We start from the raw sequence: 26848 nt of genomic DNA on the forward strand, positions 1-26848 counted from the left end.
CAAATAATTTCATTTTCTTTGTCACTCGTGACATTGAACTTACTTTGTTTCCTGCATTTAATATTAATATTATTGTTTCTCCTTTCCTCTTGGCTGATAATTATTCAAACAAATGACAGCTTAAAAAAAAAAGAATGATTTTTTTTTTTTGTTCTCCCTGTGTTTCAGATAGCCTATAAATCTGATTACAAACATGACGGTGTTGACTACAATTACCCAGCTACTCTTACTCCTTCATATCAGACAACAAGGAAGTTGGTCCCTTTGAAAGATGTAAATAATTTTATGGGGTTTTTTTTTCTATGACTTGCATGGCTCATCATCTCTCTGTAGGACAGATTGTGATAGATGCATGTGTCAAATGATGATTTAGTCATGGGAGCAAACAGCTAGTGATAACAAAGTTAAAGCAAAAAAGTGTGTGGAGTCAAGAGGCCTCAGAGGGATAGAAGCGCTGCCACGTCCTGTCATTGGCTTCAGTTCAGCACAGATTGTACAGTCATGAAATGAGTGAGTTCTGCCCTATCCCTAGTTTGTGTTGCAAAACGTCTCACCATCCTGGGCAGCTTCAACAGCAGCATCAAGCACTGAAAGGACAGGGAGACTTATATAGGCTTCTCATCCTTTGTGAATTCCCTGAAGATAGGTGTTCACCTTTGAAGGGGAACTAATGGGTCACATAACCTTCCTTATGCACCTCTGTGCGAGAGGTGCCCTCTGTGCTTGGGCTCGAGTTACCGATGGAACAATGTGAAGAAATTTGTGTACTGCTGTGCTTATATGTGCTCTACAGGTAAATGGAGGACGTCAGACTGTAGAGGATATCATATTATCACCTCTCACAAGCATCAAAGGCTTGATTGATCTCCTCTACTATTTGGAACTTAACCTGTGCCTTAGTTAGGAGCACAGTCACCAGGCATTACTTATAAAATCAACAGGAAGAGAGTAGCACCTCTGTAGGACATTTCTGACTACCTAGGATGTATATAACCTGTCTTTCCATTGAAATTGCAAGAAACCAGGTGAAAGATGCCTTAGAGAGACCATTAACATTATGAGAGATTTGTCTGGGCCTAAATACCTCTTCCAAGAAAAAGATGGTAACATGAAGAGGTGGAATTGAGAACCCTGACGTTTTTGAGGAAGTACTTAATATACTTCAGCTGTAAGATGCACTATTGCCTCTTCAGCAGTAATTTCATCTTTGTCTTTGAAAAAGCTTAAAAAAATAAAGTTCAGTGTTTGATTGCTTAGTGTATGAGAGGGTTGTATTCTTAAAGAGTTCAAAGTAAGCATGAATTCATGTCCAAAATGTACAAATTAGTTCTACCCACTCTAAACATTTCAGCACTACCTGTGGCTCCACAATTCATAGTCAGCATCTGGGTTTGGAGCACGTAAATCAGTTGGCCACAGAAACTCAGTTGCTCTAGTCATGATCATCATCTACTAGTTTGAAACAGTCCCAGGACTCATCTGCTCACTGATAACCAACATGCTTACTTTGAACTCTTTAAGAATACAACTCTCCCACACACTAAGCAATCACAAGTAGCAATAAATACACAGTTTCAGTTAAAAAGAAATGATCCCTTTCTGTGGAATTAAAGTTCTATCTGTCTCTGTAAAGAAGCAAATGAACTGTTTTAAGTACCTTGATCACTTTGCATCTGTGAGATAATTCAGGCCTTTTTTCCTAGTTTTTGTCATTATGGCAGAAAGAACAAGTTTACATGAGGATACCTGAGATGAGAAGGTTTGCATTAAAATAGTTTCAGTAACTCGAAGTCTCTAGAAATATACTCCACTTTACTGGAAAAAAGTTTTCTTAAGAAACTAGTTTTAAGCAATGTGATTTGCAGTGTTTGCAAAGTGGTGATTAACTACAGTGAATGTTAATTAAGGCCTACAGAGAATAATAATTGTGTCCTGCAGCGTAGCACTGTGTCCTTTGGCAGCAACAGGTTTGAAAGAAAGCTTCTCCATGATTTTTTTACCTTGCATAATTTTGGGTTTTAATATATTTATTTTATAGCTTATTATTGCTGCTACTATGTTAATGCGTTAGGAATTTAGTGGGCTCCAATCCTATCAATGGCTGACATTAAAATGACTTTTTTTGTACCATAAATACATATTTTTCTTCTCTCATCATCCACACAAAACTCTTACCACACAGGGAAATTCTGTGATTAATTATTACATTAAAACTCAGTAAAGACAAAGTGTAAGAGAGTTCATTTGCTCTGCGCATCATTACACTGGACAGACCTCTTAATAGACCGTTACGATATTCCTTTATAGAGATAGTCTGATAAAGATAAAAATAGTTTAAGTGATGGTTAAGAATATCAGTTTTATAGGAATGCTTTGGGGGACCAGCTGAAACTGCATCTTTTTAAGAATTTGTGGTTTTGACAGGGAGGGGTTATAAGTGAAGTTCATATTTCAAGTGGAATAAAAACTGTGACCTCAGACTAGGAAATTTTCAGAGCATTAACTCAGTTCTCATCCGAGAGATCCTGGCACTTTTCCTCACCTCAGTTTATTATGGTTTAAGTAATGATTTATCCAGAGTATTAGCTAACAAAACTTTGTCTACTCAGTCATTCTTTTTTTAATTTTGTCTTAAATTAGGTAAACTACAGGCAAAGCATAGACAAGCTGAAGTACAGTTCTGTTGCCAGCACTCCACAAATTGCTCAAGCCAAAATAAATGCGCAGCAGCTCAGTGATGTAAGTTCTGTCATCTTTAGCCACCATTGTTTATTAGAATTATAAGATAATTTTATTTCATAACATTTGTAGCACTTAAGTGTTTTTATTCTTGATAGTTCATCAGCAGATTTACAACCAAAACAAGAATACGAATTGAATGAAATCACTTCCAAAAATGTGGCAAGCATACCAGTAGATCTAATATTTTCCTCCATTTTTAAGATTTATATTAGTGTGCTTTGTTAGGGATTTATCTTCTGTGTATTTATTAATGCATGGGTTTTAATAATATATTTTCTACTTATAGATAATCACTAACTATTCTATTTATAGAATAATTATTCTACTTCCTAGTACCTAGGTAAAAGTTACAATTGCCTTATTGCCCTCATATTTATGTCAGCCATACCTATGAGTGTATCTATAACATATGGCACTAATAGCCTGAAATTCAAAGGCAGTCAATCAGTGTAACAGTCATATGTTTAGTTAAAAATAACTGAGTTTATTGTTGCCTTTTTCAATATATGACAGTTGAACTACCGAGCCCAGTACGAGAAGACAAAAACAAATTACACTCTACCTCACGACGTACCTCAGTTAGTCAAGGCAAAAGCCAATGCTGAATTATACAGTGAGGTAAGCCAAGTGATGTGGAAATATTGGTATTCATGATGCCATTAATAGACAGAAATGAATGTAAAGATGATTTCTGTTTCTGGAAACATTTAACATTTATCATCAGTCTTTACTAAACAGCGTGATAGATAGGGATACAATCTCAAGTACAGTGAAACTGCTAGATTTTTTTTCAAGACCTTTTCAGATGATTTGAATTTGTTTAGTAGATCAGTGTTCACTTCACAAAATTACCTCATTCTGAGGTGGTATTTGTACGAAGTACCAACATTTGCACAGTTCTAATAACTCAAAGCCCACTGAAGTCAACGGAAGGAAACACAGTGACTTCAGTGAACTTGGATCAAGCCCACTGTTGCTGCCATTCATAATTCATGACAATATGTAGTGATTTACTTAGAGACCTGGGTGTTAAAATCAAGCACTTGTAGGAAAAGTTTAACTTCTATGTAATTTTTAAAGTATTTTTCAGGCCTCCATTGTTGTAGATAGTTTTTGGGGAAAAAAAGCCCAACAAGACAAATAAATGCAAAACCAGAAAAAAACTCCAGACTTATTACTGGTGTGACTGTTATTTTTGAGCCAGTTTCATAATTTTTCATGGTTTTGAGTTGGCATTACTGCAAGTTTTTCCTGGCATATTCATACCTTTTGTTCTTCCCCTAAGTTTTATTTGAGTTGCATTGGTGAAGTGTTGTGGAGCAACACTCTTTGTGGCTATAATGTGTTGGGATGCATGCTCATTGTTAGATATTAGTAAAATATAATGATAGGAAAAGCCACATCCAGAAATCAGGGCTTCCTGGATACTTCATTAGATGCATGCATAGTATGCACAAAGGCATACTTGATCCTGCTCTAATGGAGTTTCAAGTGGAACCTTGAAAAAGAGCTTAAACAGGTAGTACTTTAACTTCCATTAACTCTCAGAAGTTAAGCATGTGATTCTCATGCATTTCATCTACGTTTGTGATACAGTGTGGCTCACGAGTGTGCTTTTGAAGCAAATCTCCTGATCATAAGGGTTCCTTCACTGAGCTTTGCTTCACATTGTGGGGTGGTCTCAGAGCACATGAGCTGGATTCTTTTTGAATGAAGCCAAACTGAAAGATTCTCTCCAGCAGCTCACATAAGGAACTGCAGCTACAAATAGGCATTCAGTGCATGGGACCTGACTAGCTCTAGTTTGGTAGCAGGGGAAGAAAAATCCTGTAGTGAGTAGTGTGATGCCTGATTCTGAGCACCGGCTGTTCTGCCCTATAGATCAGCTCCTATTGATCTACACTATTTGCGTATGTAGACATAACCACAGGCACTTTTGAAAAACCTTCCCTCCCCCATACCTGTTTAAAATTGAGAGCTATTGGTGCATGTTCTGGGATTTAAAGTGCCTGTAAACTCCAAGAATAAAATTCTTGACTCAATCCTGGCCAATTAATTAGCTCAAAATGGTAATGAACTGTGATTTAAGAAGGTTCCAGTTTGTGGACTGAGCGTATTTATACTTCTGTTTTGCTTTTAGTAATTTTCATGTTCATTTGAAGATCTTGTGTGTTTATGTGTTAGTGACATGTTGCTGTCTTTCCTTTCTCAGATTAAGTACAAAGAAGGCTGGGAGAAGAGTAAGGGCCGGGGCTTTGAAATGAAACTTGATTCTCTGCCTTTACTTGCTGCCAAAGCTTCAAGGGATCTTGCCAGTGATGTATGTTATATTTAATTACCTAGGACTTATTCTTTATATAAGTTGCTATAGCACAGGGAAATAAAGCTTAGCTCACTTCATCTGGATTTTTAAGTCCTGCATTTGGCTGTCCATCTTTCTCAATGTCTGATGAACAGTTAGAAATATTCTCAGACTCTGCTATGAAATTTCACTCTCTGAACATTATTTTTTTAAACACAAGTGTACAGAAGGAAGCAAAATTTGCACAATAACAATGGCTCAACCCTCCCATAGTAAAATTCAGTGTCTTGAATTGTTTATAGCCTCAAAAATACTGCTGTCATCCACTGCAAAGGGAATGCATATTTCTTTAGTCTGCTTCTTTAAAATAAACACATGTATATAAAAAAATTTCCAAACAAAGTCTTTTTAAAGAACTTATGTCATGATTCTTAACTTGTGGAAAGGCAGAAAAAGGAAAAAACTTTTCCTGCAGCTGGAAAGTGTTCAGCAATGATGGTGATTCTGATATCCCACCTCAATAAGAAAATCAAATCTTGAATTCCGTGCTTGGTTTTTACATGATTGATTTCTTAATTTTTGCTTTAAGAACCAGATAATTTAGCTAATCAGAAGACTTTAAGTTTATAAGCATATCCACCTCAGAGGACTGAGCCTTAAAGAATGAGGTTAAAGACAACATAAATGAGACCAACCTTGCACCTTTTGGAATTTCTGAGAAAATCTAGGAAATCTGCAGTGACAAAGTGAGAATCAGACTAAATCCTTGTAAATTTTGACCATCCAAATTGCCAGTGAAAAACATATTGCTTATCTCTTGGGTAATTTGAAATGTTTTTTTGACTTAAACTATTTTTTTCACAGATTAAATATAAAGAAGAATACGAAAAAACAAAAGGAAAAGCAATTGGAACCAAAGATTCAAGACTTTTGCACTCTCTGCAGGTAGCCAAGATACATAGTGAGGTAAATTTCTCTTACTCAAAAGGTGGTTTTCATAATTATGAACCTTTCAGCAACAATATGCGATCTACCACTGTTACTGCTTTTACTATAAGAAATTCTTAGAAGCATTTAACAAAAATTGCTTTTCTTCCTCTGTTAATCTGTAATGATTGCACAGTATTTTTGTTCTCACAGAGAATTTTGGGTTGATGGTGTCCTTATTTTGGGGCAGGAAAATAACATCCTATTAAAACCCCAATATAAACACTTTTACATAAAAGTTTCAAGCAGATAAAAGTATGTTTAAAAGTAAGATGTACTGTAATAGAGAAGATATCTCTAGAGTCTGCAAAATTCATCCTGCCATCTGTTTTGTCGATCCCTCACAGGACCCGATTTCTACATGTGTTTTTTGCCTAATCTGCATAAGGACCCAAACAAGAGTGGAGACTTAAGATAGCTTTGGCTTTGCAATACACCGATACAGACAACTTATTTTCATTTCTTCTGTTTCTAGATTGCCTACAAGAAAGATTTTGAGGAGAGTAAGACCCATTTCCATCTGCCTATGGATATGATAAACCTGAGACATGCTAAGAAGGCCCAGGCACTTGCTAGTGACTTAGATTATAGAAAGAGACTCCATGAATACACAGTGGTTCCAGAAGATATGAAGACCAAATGGGCAAAGAAGGCCTATGGTCTCCAGAGTGATGTAAGATGATGCATACTCAGGTTAACTGTTACAAGCAGTATGAGTGTTTATAGACTTTTTCAGTTTGACATTAATTCTGTTTCATATGGACGCTGTTTGATTTGCACTATGACTTTTTAAAATGTCTTTGCAATGTCTTTGAAACTGGAAAGGGTGTACATGTTCACATGCAAACATTGTACCTGTGTTCCCCATGCCAATAAATGTCATTTTCCTCTACAGCTTCAATATAGGGCAGACCTGATGTGGATGAAAGGAGCTGGGTGTATCACAGAAGGAAGTCTTAATATACAACAAGCCAAAAAGGCAGGAGATTTAGTCAGTGAGGTAAGCAAAGTGGTCAGGCTTCTGTCTGTTTTTTGTTCAAAGGTTTATGCACACTTATTCCACTACATTATGTGGAATAGGCAAGGAATTCCTAATACGGAAAATCTGAGAAATAGAACTGATGGACATCGTTTAGTTATTCTACAGTTTAGGAGATCCTGGGTTAGAGGTTAAAAATATGTTTTCCCATTATATGATTATTGTGTCAAGTTTGTGAGGCAGAAGTCCTCATAATTGTGCTTCCACTTCTTTTCATTCACCTGCCCATTTTGCAGAGCAGCATTGAAAGGAATTAGAATTTCCTATGGTAAATGCTACATGAAGTACATACAGTTTTAAGGAACAGTGTTGAAAAATTAGATATTTGTTAGCCATGTTTGGAAATTTCCTTGCCTTTCAGCAAATAAGGGCTGTGACTTTACTGGCAGCTTCAGCTTGTGCTGCTTTTCATTGCTTTTGCTTGATTAATTCATGGTTTCACACTGCCATTAGCTTTATGGAAGTACACTTCCTCAGCTGCTATGGTTGAGTTGTCTCACTAGTGCTAGGAAAACTAGAGGACAGATAGAAGAATAAATTAAGGGAAGTTTGACAAGAAGGATAAAATCCCACTTAGTGCTGGAGGAAGGAACAGAAGCCAGTTAGTTACTGGAGATCACACTCTCTGATACCTTGGGTCTCTGACATCCTCTCACTGCTCCTGCAAGGGGAAAAAATACATCTTAGAAACAGAAGAAGAGCAGCTACTCTCATATCCGGTGCCTTGCTAGGGATAGACTGACATCTGCTGCTGTGGTGTGCTGTAGTAATAATCACTTCCACAAATATTTAATCCATAATGATCTGCCTTTTCATTCCCTTTCTGTGTAAGGCCAAGAGATGGCTGACAGTCATTTAAACCGGAGACTGGTGGATATTATTTTAGAGATCTCTATTGCCATACAGAGCCTGGCATTTTGTCATTTCTTTGCAGAATGTCACTATATTGTGTTCCATGCAATGTGACAAAACATGTTGGTTTTAATCTGCCTCCCTCCCTTCCAGGTTCCTAAAATAAAGCGATGAGCACCTCTTTGAAGTGCTGCACGCTTTTTTAACTTCTGTTTTGTGTTCCCCTAGCAGAGACACAGTGTAAACTGATCTGTTCACCCATCAGTTCAAACAGAAGGATTTCTCTCCTGAAATGCCAGATAATGAGAAAATGCATTTACACCTTTTCTAGGTGGAATGCCCCACTTCATGGTTGAACTGTTAGAATAAGAATTTGACTAATGTATTTAAGAAGTGTTTGCCTGGTCTCCTCTATCATACTGTGGTCTTGAAATAGGGCGCTGCACTTCCTTGTACTGTCTCAAAGATAGAAGGAGATGCTTAGCTTGCTCTCCAACGAGTGATGCAAAAGGCTCAGGCAGTGACATTGATTCAAAACAGGCCTGATCCAAAGCGTGATGAAGTCAATGGAAGTTTCCCATTCACTTTGGTGTGTTTCAGTTGTAAAGTAAAAAGCAAGATGGAATAAAAGTAAGGGAAGTCTTATTTACCAAACTAGAAATGTTAGTCTCGATGCAAATTTGTCCGTTCAGATAGATTTTATATAAATACTGGCACCAGAGGATGAATGGAGCACAATGTTTCTTCCCACATCCAAGACTTGAGCCTTGTGGAGGGCTCTCATAGCTGTTGCTCCCATGAAGGCTTGACTGCAGTGTCTATGCTGAGCTCTGCTTTGAAAAGAGCTGGGAGATGGTAGGGAAGATTTTGAATTAAAGTTGCTTTCAGGACACCGAAATTGCCTGTTCTAATTTAATTGATAATTTAGAAATATCTTAATAATTTAAAAATATCTCAGTAACACATGTTCAGTGATTTGAACAACATGTGCATATGCTTGAGAAGTCTCATGTAAGAAAATGAGATAGTAATATTGATTGTGTAGCTCATGAGCTCTCTTGGACCCTGACTTAAGTCATACCCAGTTTGTGAAGGACACTCATTGGTTGGTGTGCAACCTAGATCTTGTAAGATATATAGCTAGTACATTTGGCACCAAAGAGTGTCTCTGCTTGCCGTGACAGCAGCAATGCATTTGGCATACTCTTGCACTACCCTCCTCGCCACTGGGGTCCTCCCAGCAGAAAATACTAGCACTGGGTTGTATTTGGAAGCTTATTTTGCTGATACCTGTGCTAAAATCGTCTTGGGAATTTACAAGAGACTTATGGATCTATCAGTTATGTACTTTTTGAAAGCGCTACATTTTTGGAGATGGTAAATATTGTAACAACTTTTGTGTAACCTGCTTTAATTTGATCTAGAAAAAGTACAGACAGAAGGCTGATGCTCTGAAGTTCACCAGTGTGGCTGACAGTTCTCAGATCAAACATGCCAAGAAAAGCCAGGAACTGCAAAGTGATGTGAGTTCTTGACTGAATTTGTCTCTTTGCAAGTAGTTTACTCATAATGTGGTCATTCCTGAGATATGTACAGTGGGGGGGTGGTGGTGGTAGAAGAAGACCCAGTCATGAAACGTTTCAATATATGAAATTTTTTGAGATTTATTTCTAAGGGTTTTTATTTGTTATTTGATGAATTCTCTCATTGAATTCTCTGAACTAGAACAACAAAAAAGCAAACCCCAATGGCAATGGAAATAGGCAAGTGAGGCTTCTCATAAGTGATGTCAAAGGCCAGAGAGAGAGAGAGAGAGAGGGAGGGAGATGCCTCTGCAAGACAGTCTTGGCAACAAACTTGTGGGTGGTGCAGGCTGGATTCAAGTATGGCTGAAATGACTTCATGAGAGGATACCTGAGTATTCCTGAGACATTAATATGTCATCTGCATGAAAATTGGTTATCCATGAGGTAGTAAAAGTGAGGAAGCAAGCTGGAGGGAAAACACAGTATTCCCAGCTGATCTTCAGGCAGTGCTTCAAAGCAAGGTAGACATTAGCACAGAGACTGATATACATCCACCCCAGGTTCTGTGTTTCTCTCCACTGAGGGGCCTGTCAGACTGCTTAAAGCTCTATTAGCCTTGTTAGACTGCACATTCTTCAGCTGTTGCTGTTAAGGTACTTTAAGCAAAATGATAAAATAGGCATATTTTCCCAAACTGGGTGCCTTCAGAATGCTCCCTATTATTCCCTGGGGCTGGGCAGCCCTAGCAGATGGTATTTCAGAATTCCTTGGCAGGACTTAGCTGACAGCAACTCACTTTTAAGTTTCCAATAGAAGGGGAACCTGTTGTTAAAGTTGCTGACCAACTAATTTTGGAACAGTAGTGACTTGCCAAGCTTTTTTTTAATTACTTTTAATATGTTGTGCCTTGAACTGAAGATACTGTAAACTTCTCAATTGTTAATGTGAACGAAGCATTATTGCTTCTTGACTGGCCTTTTTCAGGCACCTACCATGTTTCCTTTTTTTGCTCCTCTGTGTCAATAAAAACCTGGCACTTACTTGGATGAGTGCTGTGTGTCTCAAAGATGACACCAAATTGAATCAGAGGAGAACGCTGGTCTCCTGACTCCCGTTACTTATCTCCTATGTACTGGACAGTGCTGCTTTTCTGTATGTGTTGAAGTCAGAATAGTAACCATGGATTTAGACCTTTATCGTCGGGACATTTTTTTTTCTTTTGTAAGATGTAAGAAATGTAACACTTTGTGAAATGGGACATCTTTTCATAGCTTTTCAACAGCTCCTCCAACGGCTTTATGGGCTTCTGAAACAGAGCAATTAATTTCTCTGTTGATGTTGCCCTGGGATATAAAATGGAGATGTTTGCTACTTGGATCATAAAAGGTCCTCGATATTTTCATTTAAAGTTGTAATGTTAGTCCTCACTGGAGTATTATGTCAGCAATTACGTTTAGGTCACAAATTTTTTCTGCAGATTCAATTGCTTAGTTTTCTTCATTTCATGCCTAAAAGTCACTATTTCTGTGTCCTATTAAAGACTTCTATTCCACCTAAAAAGTAGCTGCAGTTTAATATTGGATGAAATACATTCCTGCATACATTTTGTACTGAATATGAATTAATGTCAGCTTTATAGCCAGTTAAGTAGCTAACTTTAGGAAAAAGAATTAAAGTATCCTGATACGTATGTTGTTTCACTGCTTCCCTGAAATTTAACCATGAATAATTTGGTTGACCTGACTCTGTGGGTCAGTTTTTAAATTCAGATTTGGCAAAAAAAGTAATGATGCTAAAGACTAACTCACCAAATATATTAACCCTAACAAATCCTTGAAAATTTGGGATGTTTTAATCAGTATTCCTTCAACATTAAACATGGACTACTGCTTGTTAACCATGCTTTGCTTTCTGTGGACAGGTTGCCTACAGGTCAGGTAGAGAGCAGTTTCTTCATCAGTACACCGTCAGTAAAGATGATCCTGTCTTCATACTGGCCAAAGCAAACGCTGCCAATATCAGTGAGGTACTGTGTGAGACAGAGGTTTGGATTCCCTCACTCCTGTGAATAGTTACAGCTCCTGTTGAAATGTTTGTTCTGTAGGTAAAAGTTAGGTTCTTTCTCTGAGAAGGTCCAAATGTTTTAGATGTAAAAAGTTTATATCTAAATTTAATTACTTGCTCTTAATTAAATACTAGTCAGATCTGCTGTTCTGAAGACTAGTCAGATACAAAACTGTGTATTTTCCACATGCTTCCAGATGAGTGGCATGTTGACAGTTTCACTGGAACCAGTGAGATAATGGGGTTACAGTATCCACGATTACAGTATGTAAGCGAAGACACCAGGATCTGATCCTTAGATATATGGTTGCTGGGCTTGGAGTGTACGCTGCTCTGATGTTACTTGAGAGCTTTCACTGTGACTATAAAACAAATAGAATACACTGATAGTAATAAAGAGACTGTGTTATTGTCATCTTTTTAGAAACTGTACAAGAGTAGCTGGGAGAAGCAGAAGGAAAAAGGATTTGTGCTTCGTCTGGATGCTTTGTCGTTCTTGACAGCTAAGGCAAAGAGGGATCTGGCAAGTGATGTGAGTATGGACTCCATCAGCCTTCTTTATTCTTAGGACAGCTGACGGTCGAGGTTGCTACCAGAGTGTTGGGGATGTGTCACATGTCTCAGTGCCCTGAGCCACCCTCACTCGATTTGTGCTAAGGAGCAATGGAGGAGTTGTCTGGGCAATTGCCATTCTGTAATTAGTCAGAAGGTTTGCTCTGAGCAATTCAGAGTTTTACCCCACATGCTGACTGTGTATTACTATTCTCATTTTGACCCAGGGTGAATTTTAGAACTCAAAATGAAGTGGAAATCTCCTGTGAAACATCGTAACTTAATACATCTATGCCTGGCCAGAAAATTTCTGAAAGAACCTTCTGACCTCAGTGCTTAAAGAATGTTGTTTTTCTAGAGAGAACCAAAAAGAAAAGATTTCTTACAGCTTTTAGTGAACATATTATTATTGTGAAAGGGTTTGTTCTTTATAAACACTTACTAATTTCTAAAGCATTCCAGTTCTTTTTTGCAAACAGACTTCTTGCTTGCTTGTATTGAGGACCAAGCGTGTCACAACACTGATAGACCATTGCTTTACTACTAGCAGAGCTGTCAGTTTGGCAGCTTAGATCATTTACTCATGGTCTATTTTTTTCTTCACAGATTAAATATAAGGAAGGTTATGAGAAGATGAAGGGTAAGCTGATTGGAGTAAAAGCTGTGGAGGAAGATTCGCAGATGGCTCATTCGCTTCAAATGTCAAAGTTGCAGAGTGATCTGGAGTACAAGAAGGCATTTGAGGATACAAAGAATCAGTTCCACGTCTCCATGGATATGGTTAACCTTGTCCATGCCAAAAAGGCTCAGAATTTGGCCACAGATAGAGGATACAAGACAGCTCTCCATCACTACACAGCCCTGCCTACTGACATGAAAGTGGCATGGGCCAAGTGGGCCTACGGATTGCAAAGTGATGTAAGTCCAGAGCTTAATGTATTTCAATACCCTTTCATTCAACCCCTTCAGACACTTAGGGCTGAGTTTCTTCAGACGTTTATGCTTTAAATGCCATGACATATTTATGCACCTAGTTTTTCAGCTATTAAACAGTTAATATTAAAACAGTAAATATTAACCACTTGCTTGCTCAGCAGATATATTTAAGGTTTGCAGTGTTTTTGAGGGGTGTTATAATCCTGTTTATGAGCATGGCTTCTTCAAAGCCTACTTCAAATGTTAATAAAACACTAGGATTCATATATGGTGTACATTTATTTTTTTTACCTGATGTGCAGGGAGGTTACATAATTTATGGTGGTAAAATTTGTGATAAAATTCGATATGGAGGCCACATGCTGAGCTGTAACCATCGGATGAACTGTCTGATACTGTAAATGGTTACTGTAAGTCAGACTTTCCATTCTGAGGTTTTAAGTCAGAACTTTTCAAGGAGACTAAGATAGATATGTGTACAGGTGTTGTTGAGGTATAGGTGCTGAAACCCTTCTGGCTTCTTTGAGAAACCCAGCTGTAGTGCTTGTATAAGCTTTTGGAATTCAGTAGACTGTTGGTAGGAGAGATTTTGTGAGGAAAGTGAGAAGTATTGCTGTACTCTTCCTCCTTAAAGACACATGGAAAAAACAAAACGCTTTCCTTCCAGTATAACAAAAGGATAGGGGTTGGGAAATGCTAAGTATCATTTTCTTATCATTACAAATCGTTAATGATCTTTTAAACAGTGCACTATGTACAATAAAACTGAAGTTTTTGCTACGTTAGAGTAAAAATTGCGAACAACAGTAAGGTGTAGACCACCTCCAAAAATTACCTTGCAAAGCATATTGCACAAGTGCTGGTGAGTCCTGATACTTCTATTTCATTCTGTATTTTTTATGCTTTCCTTGCAACTGTGCAATAGTGAATAAAACAAAAGCAGGCACTAATTTGACTTGGTTGTTGTTCCTGAGATATCTGAATCCTTTAATGGCATTTTAAGTGTATGAACACTAACAATAGGACTCTTTTTTCTTTGTCAGAACCGATACAGAGCAGATTTGAACTGGATGAAAGGAGCTGGATGGATAGCCACTGGGTCATTAAATGTGGAGCAGGCTAAGAAGGCAGGAGAACTCATTAGTGAGGTGAGATTTCATGACAGCATGTAACAGAATTTGCTGCATAATGCGTGCAAAATGTCTGTATAAAATTAAAATAATTTCCACTCAAAGGGGAAAGAAAAAGGCATACCACATGAAAGTCCTCAAAACCAGGGATAGGACTGGTAATTAGAGGGAAACCAGATACCAAACACACACCAGTAGGAGTCCATATAGCCTTTGCAAAAACAAAGTAGGTGACAAATGATATTATGAATAATAATGGCAATCAAACAGTGCTCAATTGCTACCCACTAGCCTACCTTTTTAATGAAGCAAAACAGGAGAGATGATGAAAAGATGCAGTCATCGGACCCAGAATTTTCTTTTGTAACAGATACATGTTCCTTCTTGCTCCTTTTTCATATATAGTCACGTTAGCTATTGAAATTCACATAGATATCTCTGTCTGTAGCTATCTATCAGCCCAAGTAGTTTTCATCCTTATTTCTCCCTAGAACCAATATCACTTACAGGAAAAGGCGAACTCTAGAATCCTTTGTGCCAGTCCCATGAGGCCTTCAAAGGAGGCTGTGGTGGAAGTGGTTAAAAGGTTCATAGTATTCTGTTTCTGTTATTTCAGAGGGATCCTACTGGCCAAATCTGCTGCAGTAGGCGACTGAATCCTGTGATTTTTTAGATAACCACTGGTGATGCAGGAGTCATCTGTCCATTCACTCAATGAGAATAACAGCATAACCACTGGTGTAGTGTCCCAGAAAAACATGGTCATCCTTTCACATCTGCTTGATTGCTAACACTATTTTTTTCCCGTGTAATCATCTACAATGAAGGATGATTTTTTTAGACACAATAAACTAGATCCTCAGCTAGTCTAAAGCAAGGTAGCTTCATAAAAGCAAGTACAGCAATGCCAGCTGGAATATTAACTGTGAATCTGTATAGGTATACCATTTTGATGTTACAGTAGTGAAAACTGCCGAGAAGAAATTTGACCTGCTAGGTTGTTCATCTCAACCTTTTTGTGAGTACTAAATAATTTTAGGTGGCTATGAGCCTTCGCCCTTCTTACCTACACACAGTGACTAGCCCTTGTAATACTGCTAAAAAGTAATTGCCAGAATATAATTTTGAGGAATTTTATGTAGAGATGTTCTGGTCAACTCTTATTTGTCTCTACAGCTGATCAGGACAAAGTGTAAACCACTTTTGTCCCCAGTTACAGTAAGATTTAGTAAGACTGCTCATTTTTAAGGGATTCCTTTCTGAAACCAAAACATTGCTCATAAGCTTGTAATACCTTAAAAGTGTTAATGTGTTTTGCATTGGTGTTTTGAGTCCCCAAAGAATCAAGATGTTGCCTCAAATAAACCTCTGTGGATCACAGCTCAATTTAAAGGAGCTGTGCTCCTTTTTGATATGCCTTTAGACTCGAACACTGAGCTATAAACAATTTCCAGAAGAGCCATAAACATGCTCATTGACTTGGGAGTTCATCACAGGCATCAGGAAAATTTAGTATGCACTACTTGGAGAAGAGATAAGAGTATTGATGGTATAGGACAACTTATGCAGGAAGGGAAGCTTTTAGTGACTTGTCCATATGGAAAAAGTGTCATTTTGCCATCAAACAGCCTTAATCTTAACTATGTATATATAACAAGATCTCTCAGAAGCAGCTATGGGTCCTTTCAAGCAAGCAGAATTAATATAATTATCTGGAAGATGTATCATAACAATTAGGCACAGTGTTAATGGCTGCACAGATTTGCTATAGGTGTTAGGAGGAAACCTAAACCCTGAAACAATAAGTTAAATGGTTGCCATTATTAACACATTACAATTGTATATCATTTCTTGCTTAAAGAAACTATAAATAAAAAATATAATCAGTCATACTGTATTTGAAGTAATCTAAAAAAGATTTTAAAATCCTGAGTTCTGGAGTATTTAGGTAGGCAGAATCTGATTTTGAAATGCTTTCCTTATTTTAGGGAAAAATACTTTAATATTAATCGGCAAAAGGTTATTGTTAAATTGAAACAAATATTAATCTGAAAGTACCTAGGACATAAAGATGAGGAAAGAGGAATAATAATTATGTTCACAAATTCACTCTAATCTCCAGCAACCTAAGATTTTTCTCTTTCAAATAGCATGAAAGAGCAGCACAAAATTCACAGCTTTGATCTTTTTCTGCTCAACAGAAGAAGTACCGTCAGCATCCATATGCTTTGAAGTTTACCAGTATTAAAGACACTCCTGAGATGATCCAGGCTAGAATTAGTTATAACCAGGCTGTGGATGTAAGTTATAATGTATATACATTATGATTATAAGAGTGGTATCCTCTTTGAACGACCTGATTGAAGCACTGGCTTTCTCTCTCTTTCTTTCTCTGAGATTATCCTTGAGAACCATGAAACTTCTGTGTTCTGGTGTGGTACATCTCACAAAGAGCATGTTTCTAACTTGGAATGAGAAGTCATAGAGATCCCACTGAAGTGAATGGGAGTTTCATGTAAAAAGGGCTTTCTGTCCATTGGTTTTTTTCAGAAGTAAAATTTAGGAGTAAGACTGACCTTTGACCTTTAGAGACTTTTGGCCTTTTGAGATTCGTTGAGGAAGAACACACTTGGGGTTCTTTTCCCTTTTCAAACAGATCTTTCAAATTTCAGTTTCTGCATATTCTTTGGAAACAAAATGTAAGGCAGCATGAAAAGGAAGAAAAAATAAATTATTTCAAGCTGTCATCCTGCTGAGAGAGAAATCCAAGAGGGGAAACCTTAAAGGGAAGAATTGAGGCTGTTTGGTGTTTAAACATGTTTATTTTTAATAGAAGAGCGATTTAAAAATATTGTAGACTTAACTGGGATAATGCAGAGGTGAATAATAAGCAAAAGTCACTCAAAAAAGACAAGTTTCAAACATGAGAGGATGTTTTATTGTGAAAACAGATATATTTAAAGTGAAGAAGAAGATGAAAGACTTTGTGTAAAACACATGCTATTGTAATACTTATAGTGTCTATGCCTTTGGTTTAATTAATAAGATCCAAAAGGCTTACATCTCAGGCAGGATAAATGTAAGTCATTCTGTTCCACTGAGCCACAGTCAAAATCAGTCTGCTGCTCTACTTCTTCACACATGGAGTTCTCATTAATTTTCCTCTTATGGAGCTGCAATACAAGTGGGCCTACTTGCTAAAGAAAGTGGCAGCAGGGTGAAATGGAGAGGTTCATTCTAATCTAGGGGGTCTCAAACCCTCACACAGAAATAATAGCTTGGGAAAGGCAGGTCAGGTGGTCAAGACAAGGGTCATATCTGAGGCCAATAAAAATGGTGGCTCTCCGTACTCATCAGAAAATTATGGTGTCAATGTAAGAAGAAACTAAACTAGGAGAGAAAAATAATGTGAAAGAGGTGAACTCTGCATAGCCATTGTAAGGGAACTTCCAGTTAACTGCATAGAACTCCTCTTATCTGTCTGCAGACATCCAAAAGTTAGCTAGTCCTGGGCAAAACCTATATTCTTCCTCCAAGGACTGATATGAGTAGCCCACATAGACACCTGTTTTACATTGGGATCAATCAGCTTCTGAGTTTTTTTTAATCTCTTGCCATTGACTGTTGAGTACCCCCTTGCAACTAGCTCTGGAAATAAACTTGGAGTAATTGCACAGATAATTGCCATCACATTTATCTGCTAAAAATGAACAACTTTAGAAAGATGTGTTTGGGGAACTTCAACTCCCCAGATTTCTGTGGAATTTCAAAGTGTTGGTGGGCCACTCATGGCTGCACATCCTTAATAAATGCTGTTTATCTCCCTACTCACATATGTTGGAAGTCTTATCAAATTAATATTCAAATACCTGAATTTTCATATACATTGATTTATACACTCAAAACTTCAAGGAGTTCCTTTCTAGCATTCTCTAACTGATAGGTGTATCAGACTCCCAAAGCTTTTTGAATACTTTTTGACTGATACAATTGCCTGTATTTATTAATGCTGCTGTCGTTTTTCTGTAGTCTCTGCTTTCCATAAACCTATTTGTTAATGTTTTTGTATGAACTAGTGATTGAATGTGTAGTGAGTACTTGCTACTGAAATTCACCTCTATTTGCAGAGGCTGTACAAGGAGCATGGAGAGAGTGTAAAGCATCAGTATACACCAACGACAGATCTTCCTGAAATTCTTCAGGCCAAATTAAATGCTATGAATATCAGTGAGGTATAAATCTGACCTTTAATTTTTTAAAGGAAAGTTAAAAAGTTGATAGTGCTTTGCTGTTTGTCCTACACAGGAAGTCATACTAAATTTCTTTCCTTTCTCCAGTATATGATCATTCTATGGTCTAAATGTTTCTGAAGTAATATGAGAAATCAAACTTCTCCTAGGTCAGAAAGATTAAGAATGGACAAACAAATACATTTTTATAATAGACATTTGTCATGTAATTATTCCTGTTGTGTATCGATAGTTTCATTTATGTTATTAGAATAGAATGAAACTAATGTGGTAACGTTGCTAGGATAGCAATAATGCTGCAGTGTCAACCCTCTGAACAGCAACTCTGCTTTATTCCTGTTCCACGTTTCCTAGATTCGCTATAAGGAGTCCTGGGGAAAGATGAAAGATGGTGGCTATCAACTGAAACTAGATGCCATTCCCTTCCAGGCAGCAAAGGCTTCGGGTGAAATCATAAGTGATGTACGTGAACTTACTGCTGATATTTTCCAGTAGGATACATCAGTCACTCCAGACTGTTTCTGGTCTGCTGAGTGACTCTTGATGGAAACAGCATGTCCAGCCAACTCTACATCTGGGAGACATCTGGCCTTGGTCTAGTTAGTTGTGCTTTTGGAGGTGCAGGTGCAATGAAGTGTATTGGTAACTAAGCAAAGGAAGGTTTGCGAAAGCAACACCCATTAGCAAAGTTGACCAACTTAACCTGCTGTAGTGACTGGGCAATCATAGGGATTGTTCAGGAGCTGTCAGCCACTGTTAGCTAGGCAAGCTTTGGAAGAGAGAGTATATTAAGGAAGTTCTACCCTTCAGGGTTTGTCTTGGTGTCCTTTACAGGTTGTAGAGATATACAGATTAACTTCAAGCGTAGGAGACTAGTTGTTCTGACTTTGCTAGAGAGCTGATGGAGAGAGGCTCCTTAGAGGTTGATTCTGAGCACCTACACCAAGTTCTTGTCTTCCACCACCCGTGTAATAGCAGATAACTAACTTAAGCTATTTCTGAGTGTTCATTGGTGTATTTTCTTTGTGTTTTTCTCTAACTAGGATAAAATATTAAAATGTTTGCACAGGTGAGGTCTTCCTAGCATCCACTAAAGGTTCATTCAGGTTTATTATCATATTGAGTACAGACAGAATTTATTGTCCATAGCTCTCTTTCTGTAATATGAAAAAACCCTTTTATTCAGGTTTTAACAATCTGACTAATACTTCACTTCTATTCACGTTTCTATTCTTATTTCCTTTTTAGCACAAGTATAAGGAGGCATTTCAGAAAATGAAAGGACAGATGGTTGGCTCATGTGGCCTGGATGGTGATATTCATATTGCTCATTCAGTCCATGCAGCATCGCTACAGAGTGATGTAAGTACAAGATAGAAGATGTGGGCATTTTGGAACTGGTTTCCTAACAGTGGGTAGTTCCTCATGGAAAATGCACTTAGCTGTGGACGAGCTGTGGAATAGCTTACTATTTAAAACTTAGGGCTTTCTATCCCGCTTTCCAGATATTTTGATATAATCATGATATTCTTACCTTTTTTTTACACTATTTACAGTAACATTAATTTGACAATAAAAGAAGACTGTGCATTCTTGCACAATCCTCAGCTGCATACCACTGTTGCCTAGCATAGAATATTTTACTCTGTAAAAGTATCACTCAGAGGCAGGTCTCATTGAGAATTAGTAGTGGTCTTTGTACAGAAGTAAATTAAATTTGGTAGAGATACAAAGTTATTCAGTGATTATTTTCAATTTAATGTTTTCCTGAAAGACTAAAGGATGAATGAGTTTATGGAATTTCAAGTTGGACTTTTCTGGTTGGGGAACGGTTCCCACTTGGTCTTGGGGTATGCTAAGAATCACATCATTTGTTCATTGTCTGTAAGAATTGTAACTGTAACTGTTCAGTGCATTTTGAACACTGTGGCTTGATTCAGAAAGCAGTGAAATATTTGTCTGATTTTTTTTAAGCACATATTAAGAACTATTTATCTTCTTACCAAAACTGTCCATAGCAAGCCTAATTGTGCATATAGATGGGAGAGTGTTCATGGATTTCAGTGAGTGCTGGGCTTGTACTGGGATTCTTTCTTTTGTGATGGTATGCTTAGACATACAGGTAACAGTAAGTGTCTGAAGAATTCATCCATCTGTCAGGTTACTCTAAGTCAGTTTGATGATCATCAATAACTCTGGATGTTCATTATCTGGATGAACAGACTGAACATCTCAAATTTGCATAATCTGATAGGGAAATGTCATGTGAAAAAAATTCTTTGAAGATTTCTATGGCTTTCTTTCCTGGACAGAGACAAAAAGTGAAAAAAAATCCAACACTAAAAATAACATTTAAAACTATGAAATGAAACTGGCCAAATCAATAGAGACCAACAAATATTTTGAGTGAGGATTTGTACTAATTCTAATATAAATATAACTGCATTTTATCCTCGGGTAGTAGCTTCACCTTTTTGCTGTGCTTTCTAGAAATGCAGTGAATTAAGAATTCATTTATCAGCTTGGTAATTTTATAGATTCAACATACCCAGTTTTAACAAAAATAAAAAGTATAAATGATATCTCAGCTTAATGAATATAATGTAGATGGCTACTATTTTGATGAAGAAATGGCTGCCACATATTCTAATTTTAAGTATTGAACATTCACAATATAGTTAAATAAGTTAGGGAACTTACTTTTAAAAAGAATAATTTATACTGGAAATTGGAAGAAATATGGACAATGTCTCTTCTGATCAAAACCTGAATTCTTATTACCATGTTGTGATACCTATGTGATCTGTTTTTAATTTGATAGGTGAAATATAAGCAAGGTTTTGAGGACACAAAGACTCGCTTCCACCTGCCACTGGATATGATAAACTTGGTACATGCCAGGAAAGCCCAGTCTTTGGTCAGTGAACAAGCATACAGACAGCTGTTACACCAGTACACTTCTTTGACTGATGATGTGAGATTGCGGTGTGCCAAGAATGCATACAAACTACAGAGTGAGGTAATTGCAAAACATCCCAGTGATATTTCCCTGTTGGGTCTGATGCAAGATAGTTCTGTTCCAAATCATGACAGCTGATGGTATGTATTTGAGCAGCAGCTGAGGGATAAACAATGGCTATTCCCCCTTGATTACATTCAGAAATGAGACATTTATCTTATTGGGCAGTTGTACAACATGTGTGATCACACCATACCGAGAGATAAAGTATACCAAGAGTTAAAGTATAGTAGTCTTTGATGATCGGGCAGAGAAGTGTTTGCAAGTAGGGATGATTGCAATGTTGGTGAAATACTCTTTTTAAGGTCTTGTTAACCATGCAAACTCTTTACCAACTGGTATTTGAGTTGGTTTGCATCTGGGTGAAATTCATGTGTACTTCCACAAAAAAGATGCCTATTGTTAAAAATCTGATTTGTAAGAGACTTGTAAACTCTGGTCCAAGACATAACCATTGAAATTCTGAGAAGGATGAGTTTAGCTCCCTGTGTAATCTTGAGTAAAATTAACTGGATAATGCCTTACAAATTCAAGGTTAGGCTGTGTCTGTAGGCACAGCCCTGAGCAAAGGGCTTTTAATAGATTACGTTGCCTCTGGAGGACTCAGGAGGGGCTGTATCTTAAAAACAAGTCTGGCCCCCAAATGCTACTGTATATCACGTTAACACCTTCAGCCAACAGTCTTAAAGATGGCAGACTGTGTTCAAACAAGTGTAAACATCAGATGCCAGTTGTGCTGCCCTAATTCGGGTGAAAACACATGTAATCAGAGATTCTGAGGCAGGTTTCCATCCATGCCTCTCTTCTGAATTGGGAGTGAAATGCTGGTTGACAGCAACATGTCTCAGAGTGCAGAATTTAACTCTCGTACCAGCTGGTGCTAATAGCTGGCAAGGGGAGAGGACCAAGCTCTAGCATTGTCCTCTCTTATCTTCTGACTCACAAAGGATATTTCCTGTACACACCACCGTGATGCCTTTGAGTCTAGAGATTAGCACTGGACAGACATGGATGGAAGAGGTGCTGGTTCTGTTCCATTTCCATTATAAGTGGTTGGCTGAACCAAAACGTCTCATTAACTAAAGCTAGTTCTTCCCTCAGTAAGCAGTAGCAGTTTCCACATATCCATCAGGTAGGCAAATCTGTGCTTTACTAGTTGTTTGGTCCTTATAGCTCTTTTGAAGCAGAAAATAAGATGATCCTCCTCCTCCTCACTCTTCTCATCTTCAAATGAAATAATGTTTGTAGTAATGTATCTACCGGTAACTTATTGGTAACTTTTGGAAAAGTAATATTTACAGTGAGTCACTGCTGGCTTTGGTGGTCTGGAAAATATTTTAACAAAATCTGTACAGTAGCTTAGTGCTATTTTTCCTTAGTGTTCCCTACTTATATTATGACCATTCAGAACTTTTTAAAAGCAAGGCTATTTTGTCTGCAATTCCACTTATTAAAAAAGTAACCAGCTCTTATTTAAAAATATTTTCATACACTTTTCTAAACTGGTCTTATTTTATATATATTTATAAATAAATAATATGTAGCTGTGGTTTATGTATTATATATGAAGAAAATTCATGTATCTAGGAAGAGTTTTTTCAAGATTACAAATGGAAGTTAGGAGCCCAAGTATCATTTGGTGTTCATGAGACTTAGTACTCCTCAGAATCTTGCATCTGTACTGTAGATCTGTCAGTGCTGTATGCACATGGACTCATACATAAACACAAGAACGTAGGGTAATGTATATGAACTCTCTGTGGTAGATACTAATTTTAATAGATTTATTTGAATACCATTATTGTGTATTTTTGGATGAATAAATATAGGCCATCTCAAATGCAAACTTGTAATTACTCCTGCTTGGTTTTCCTTAGAATTTATATCGGTCTGACATGAACTTTATGCGAGGAGTTGGATGTATTACTCCAGGAGCCCTAGAGATTGAAGGAAAGAAGAAAGCTTCTGAACTCATCAGCGAGGTAACAAAAGAGGGGTTTGATTTCTGCACTACAAACAAGAGTTTGCCAGATGTCTTTCTATTAAACTGGGCTGGCAAAGTGACTCACTGGATAATACTAGGCTCCCTCCTCTCATGTTTGATCATTCCATTCGTGTCCTAACTGCAGATGGGTGAACCTGATGGAGTTCAAGGTTTTGCAGACTTTGCTAACTGTTTTCGCCAATCTTTTCTCCTGTGTTTCAGACCCAAGAGCTTGTTACTTTATGTTATTTATTTTAGATTTTAAATGGGCTTTTTCAACTAAAAATAAGGCTGTGCCTATCTCTAATAAGTACCTTGTACTGTTTCTCCAAAATTAGACTGACCTGTGGAATGCCCAATACGTTACACTGTCCTCAGCTCTGCTCCTGCTTTACAGCCTTAGTCTGTTTCTCACTTGCTGCTTTTGTGTGCTATTGTTTTTCCCCCTCTGTAACTGGATTTTTATTTTCTCTGTCATGTTCTCTTCTTACAGTATCTCCTAGTTTCAAATCTTAGATCTATTGCCCATATTTACATAGATGTGAAATTGAGAAAAACGAGTGCTCTTCCTAGTTGTGTTCTAGTGAATGGATCCCTGCTTGCAGTGATCTTGCAGTTATTTTGTTCACAATTCTGGTATAGGACCACAGGCCAGGTAGAACCTCATTTTTCTCACAAAAAGGTTCAGTGGGCTTGTGCAGGCCGCCTTTCTGGGTTGGATTGCCTTTACTGTAATTCCACTAGCCACGGTTAATGACACCAAGGAGTGAAATAACCTCGTTACTGTATTCAGCATAGCAGCACTTTTTTCACTTTTTTTTTTTTACACCTTATTCCTTATTTACTTTTCATTTCCCCTGTGAGACTTGAATGTATCAAATTCAGAGTAGCAAAAGGTAAATTAGTCTAACTGTTAATAGACATATAGCCTTTGCAAAGTAGCGTTTTAAGCACAAGAAGCAATACTAGACCACTGGTATTGGAAAAAGTCCCTTTTCTGACAAGACAATTTAGTTATTCTGTTCATTTTTCTTTGTATGTGAACTCAGAGTAAATATCGTCAGCAGCCACATTCCTTCAAGTACACATCGGTGACAGACTCTCCTGGCCTCCTTCATGCAAAATTCAGCAATATGATTGCTAATGAGGTAGGCTCTCCTAACGTGAATCAGAAAATATGCTTTTCAAAATGCAGCAAGCTAGGGATGGAGGATTGGGAAAGAGAAAACCCTATTCTGAAAGCAAAATGCATCAAAAGGAAAGCAAGCATCACTGATTTGTGCTTTTTCACGGTTAGATCACATTTTATTATTTCCAAACATTTAATACCATTTTCAATTCAATCTCTTTTAAACAGCTTAAATAGTACCCATGTGATAGAGTCCCGTTTATCAAGGTTTTTTTACACGAAACAAAGCCTCAAAAGATCAGTTCTGTGGCGTGTTCTTGAGGGAGCTCATTTGCATAGTATGGTCCACTTTAGAAGGCTCCTAAAAAAGAATCACTTTTCTAATTTTTGAAAAACAAGACAAAACCCATAGGCAAATTATGAAAATAATCTGTAATAACATGAGGAAAAATCCAAGCTAGAAAATATGGCCAGTTTACCGGAAATGCCTGCCCTTTTATTTAACACACATTCATGGCACCCTTAATGTTCTTAGGTCCACTTTTGGCCTGCTGGGAACATATCAATTCAAGGCTAAGAATGTAGTGGGTTGGCATCATGATATATGTATAAAAATTAATGTAAAAGTTTTTTATGCCCAGAAAAAAAAAACCATGTAATTGCAATTGCAATGGTATATTCTTAGCTGGTTTTTGTGCTGGCTGACTATAGCTGTCATAATCATAAACAACTTAAGCACTGCTGTTTTGTTATTGAAACAATAGAGAAAATTAATTGCAATTGTCTTTTTTGATCTCTTTCCTAGCGCATGTATAAAGCGGCAGGAGAGGACAGTCAGCATCACTATACACCAACACTGGGTCTGCCTGAATTTACACGGGCAAGAATAAATGCAGCCAACCTCAGTGATGTAAGAATTTCTTCTGTATTTCTTATGCTTATTTGGGATGGAGGATGAATTGTACAGTGGCAAGGAAGATGGATAAGTAGAGAACTGAACTTTTTAGATATATTCTATTTATGCTTTCCCTGATTTATCATGATATTTATCTCCATTAGCATGTATACAGTTGTGAGTAAATTAAATCTACATAAAGAACGAGACATGTTTTGTCTGAGTTAGTAGGATTTCCCAAAGATAATTTAAAAAAATCCTTTGATTATGAAGAATGAGACTGTAACGCAGAATAACAAATGAAAGAGAGTTCCTTTGTTTGTTCCTTTGTGCATTTAAAAGTGAAACAGCAATCTACATGTGCCTTTCCTACTTTAGGCAAAATACAGGGAATCTTGGCATAATCTACGTGCTCAAGGCTACAAGCTGACAATGGAAGCACTCCCGTTCCAGACTGCCAGGGCCTCCAGAGAAATTGCCAGTGATGTGAGTTGAATGATTCAACCTTCCTTCTTGCCTAATTTCTGTTAACTTCATGTAAAACAATGTCTAAAGCAGATTTTACTGAATTAAAGCAACTCCATAACCATGTGAGACAAGTGTGAGACAGAATATATTACTTATGAATGAGATTCCTTGTGTGAATTAAAAAAAAAAAAAAAGAGGAAGAATCACTGCTAATCGGGAACCAAGCTCGGTTAAACATCTTCCAGTGGGAAATAGCTAGTGAATTAAAGTATTTGCAGACAGACAAATCCAAGGGATTCTGCTCCTTTCCAGGCTTTCAGCTCCTCATATAATTAAAGTGCCTACTAATTCTGTCCACCCTGCTTTAAGCTGACTTTTGGAAGTGCTTAGTGCTCCTGAATTGAAATGAAGTCAAAAGAAGCTGAGTGTTCTTTGAATCTCTTAAGATCAGGAGCTGCCTGTCTGGTGAGGAAGTGAAAATTAGTGGGTGCTCCTGTAAATATGTGTCCTCTACGTGCTCAAGGCTACAAGCTGACAATGGAAGCACTCCCGTTCCAGACTGCCAGGGCCTCCAGAGAAATTGCCAGTGATGTGAGTTGAATGATTCAACCTTCCTTCTTGCCTAATTTCTGTTAACTTCATGTAAAACAATGTCTAAAGCAGATTTTACTGAATTAAAGCAACTCCATAACCATGTGAGACAAGTGTGAGACAGAATATATTACTTATGAATGAGATTCCTTGTGTGAATTAAAAAAAAAAAAAAAAGAGGAAGAATCACTGCTAATCGGGAACCAAGCTCGGTTAAACATCTTCCAGTGGGAAATAGCTAGTGAATTAAAGTATTTGCAGACAGACAAATCCAAGGGATTCTGCTCCTTTCCAGGCTTTCAGCTCCTCATATAATTAAAGTGCCTACTAATTCTGTCCACCCTGCTTTAAGCTGACTTTTGGAAGTGCTTAGTGCTCCTGA

General features: G+C 37.5%; 1 protein-coding gene across 4 annotated transcripts in view; it reads left to right on the forward strand.

The window, feature by feature from the left end:
* NRAP (nebulin-related anchoring protein) overlaps window positions 1-26848 on the forward strand; it is a 54486-nt gene that overhangs the window by 17803 nt on the left and 9835 nt on the right. For 2 of the 4 annotated variants that reach the window (XM_009325944.1, XM_009325946.1), the window contains exons 14-34: window positions 169-273; window positions 2641-2739; window positions 3256-3360; window positions 4955-5062; window positions 5909-6010; window positions 6507-6704; window positions 6927-7031; window positions 9347-9445; window positions 11370-11474; window positions 11937-12044; window positions 12671-12982; window positions 14044-14148; window positions 16332-16430; window positions 18258-18362; window positions 18735-18842; window positions 19629-19742; window positions 21202-21399; window positions 23277-23381; window positions 24433-24531; window positions 25318-25422; window positions 25786-25893. In XM_009325944.1, the coding sequence (XP_009324219.1) occupies window positions 169-273; window positions 2641-2739; window positions 3256-3360; window positions 4955-5062; window positions 5909-6010; window positions 6507-6704; window positions 6927-7031; window positions 9347-9445; window positions 11370-11474; window positions 11937-12044; window positions 12671-12982; window positions 14044-14148; window positions 16332-16430; window positions 18258-18362; window positions 18735-18842; window positions 19629-19742; window positions 21202-21399; window positions 23277-23381; window positions 24433-24531; window positions 25318-25422; window positions 25786-25893 (2592 nt within the window). Of the gene's footprint in view, window positions 1-168; window positions 274-2640; window positions 2740-3255; window positions 3361-4954; window positions 5063-5908; window positions 6011-6506; window positions 6705-6926; window positions 7032-9346; window positions 9446-11369; window positions 11475-11936; window positions 12045-12670; window positions 12983-14043; window positions 14149-16331; window positions 16431-18257; window positions 18363-18734; window positions 18843-19628; window positions 19743-21201; window positions 21400-23276; window positions 23382-24432; window positions 24532-25317; window positions 25423-25785; window positions 25894-26398; window positions 26467-26848 lie in introns of all 4 variants that reach the window. The other 2 variants (XM_009325945.1, XM_009325947.1) reach the window with 2 other exon arrangements.

Source organism: Pygoscelis adeliae, unplaced genomic scaffold (assembly GCF_000699105.1).
Source record: "Pygoscelis adeliae isolate BGI_AS28 unplaced genomic scaffold, ASM69910v1 Scaffold4, whole genome shotgun sequence".
Classification (NCBI taxonomy): domain Eukaryota; kingdom Metazoa; phylum Chordata; class Aves; order Sphenisciformes; family Spheniscidae; genus Pygoscelis; species Pygoscelis adeliae.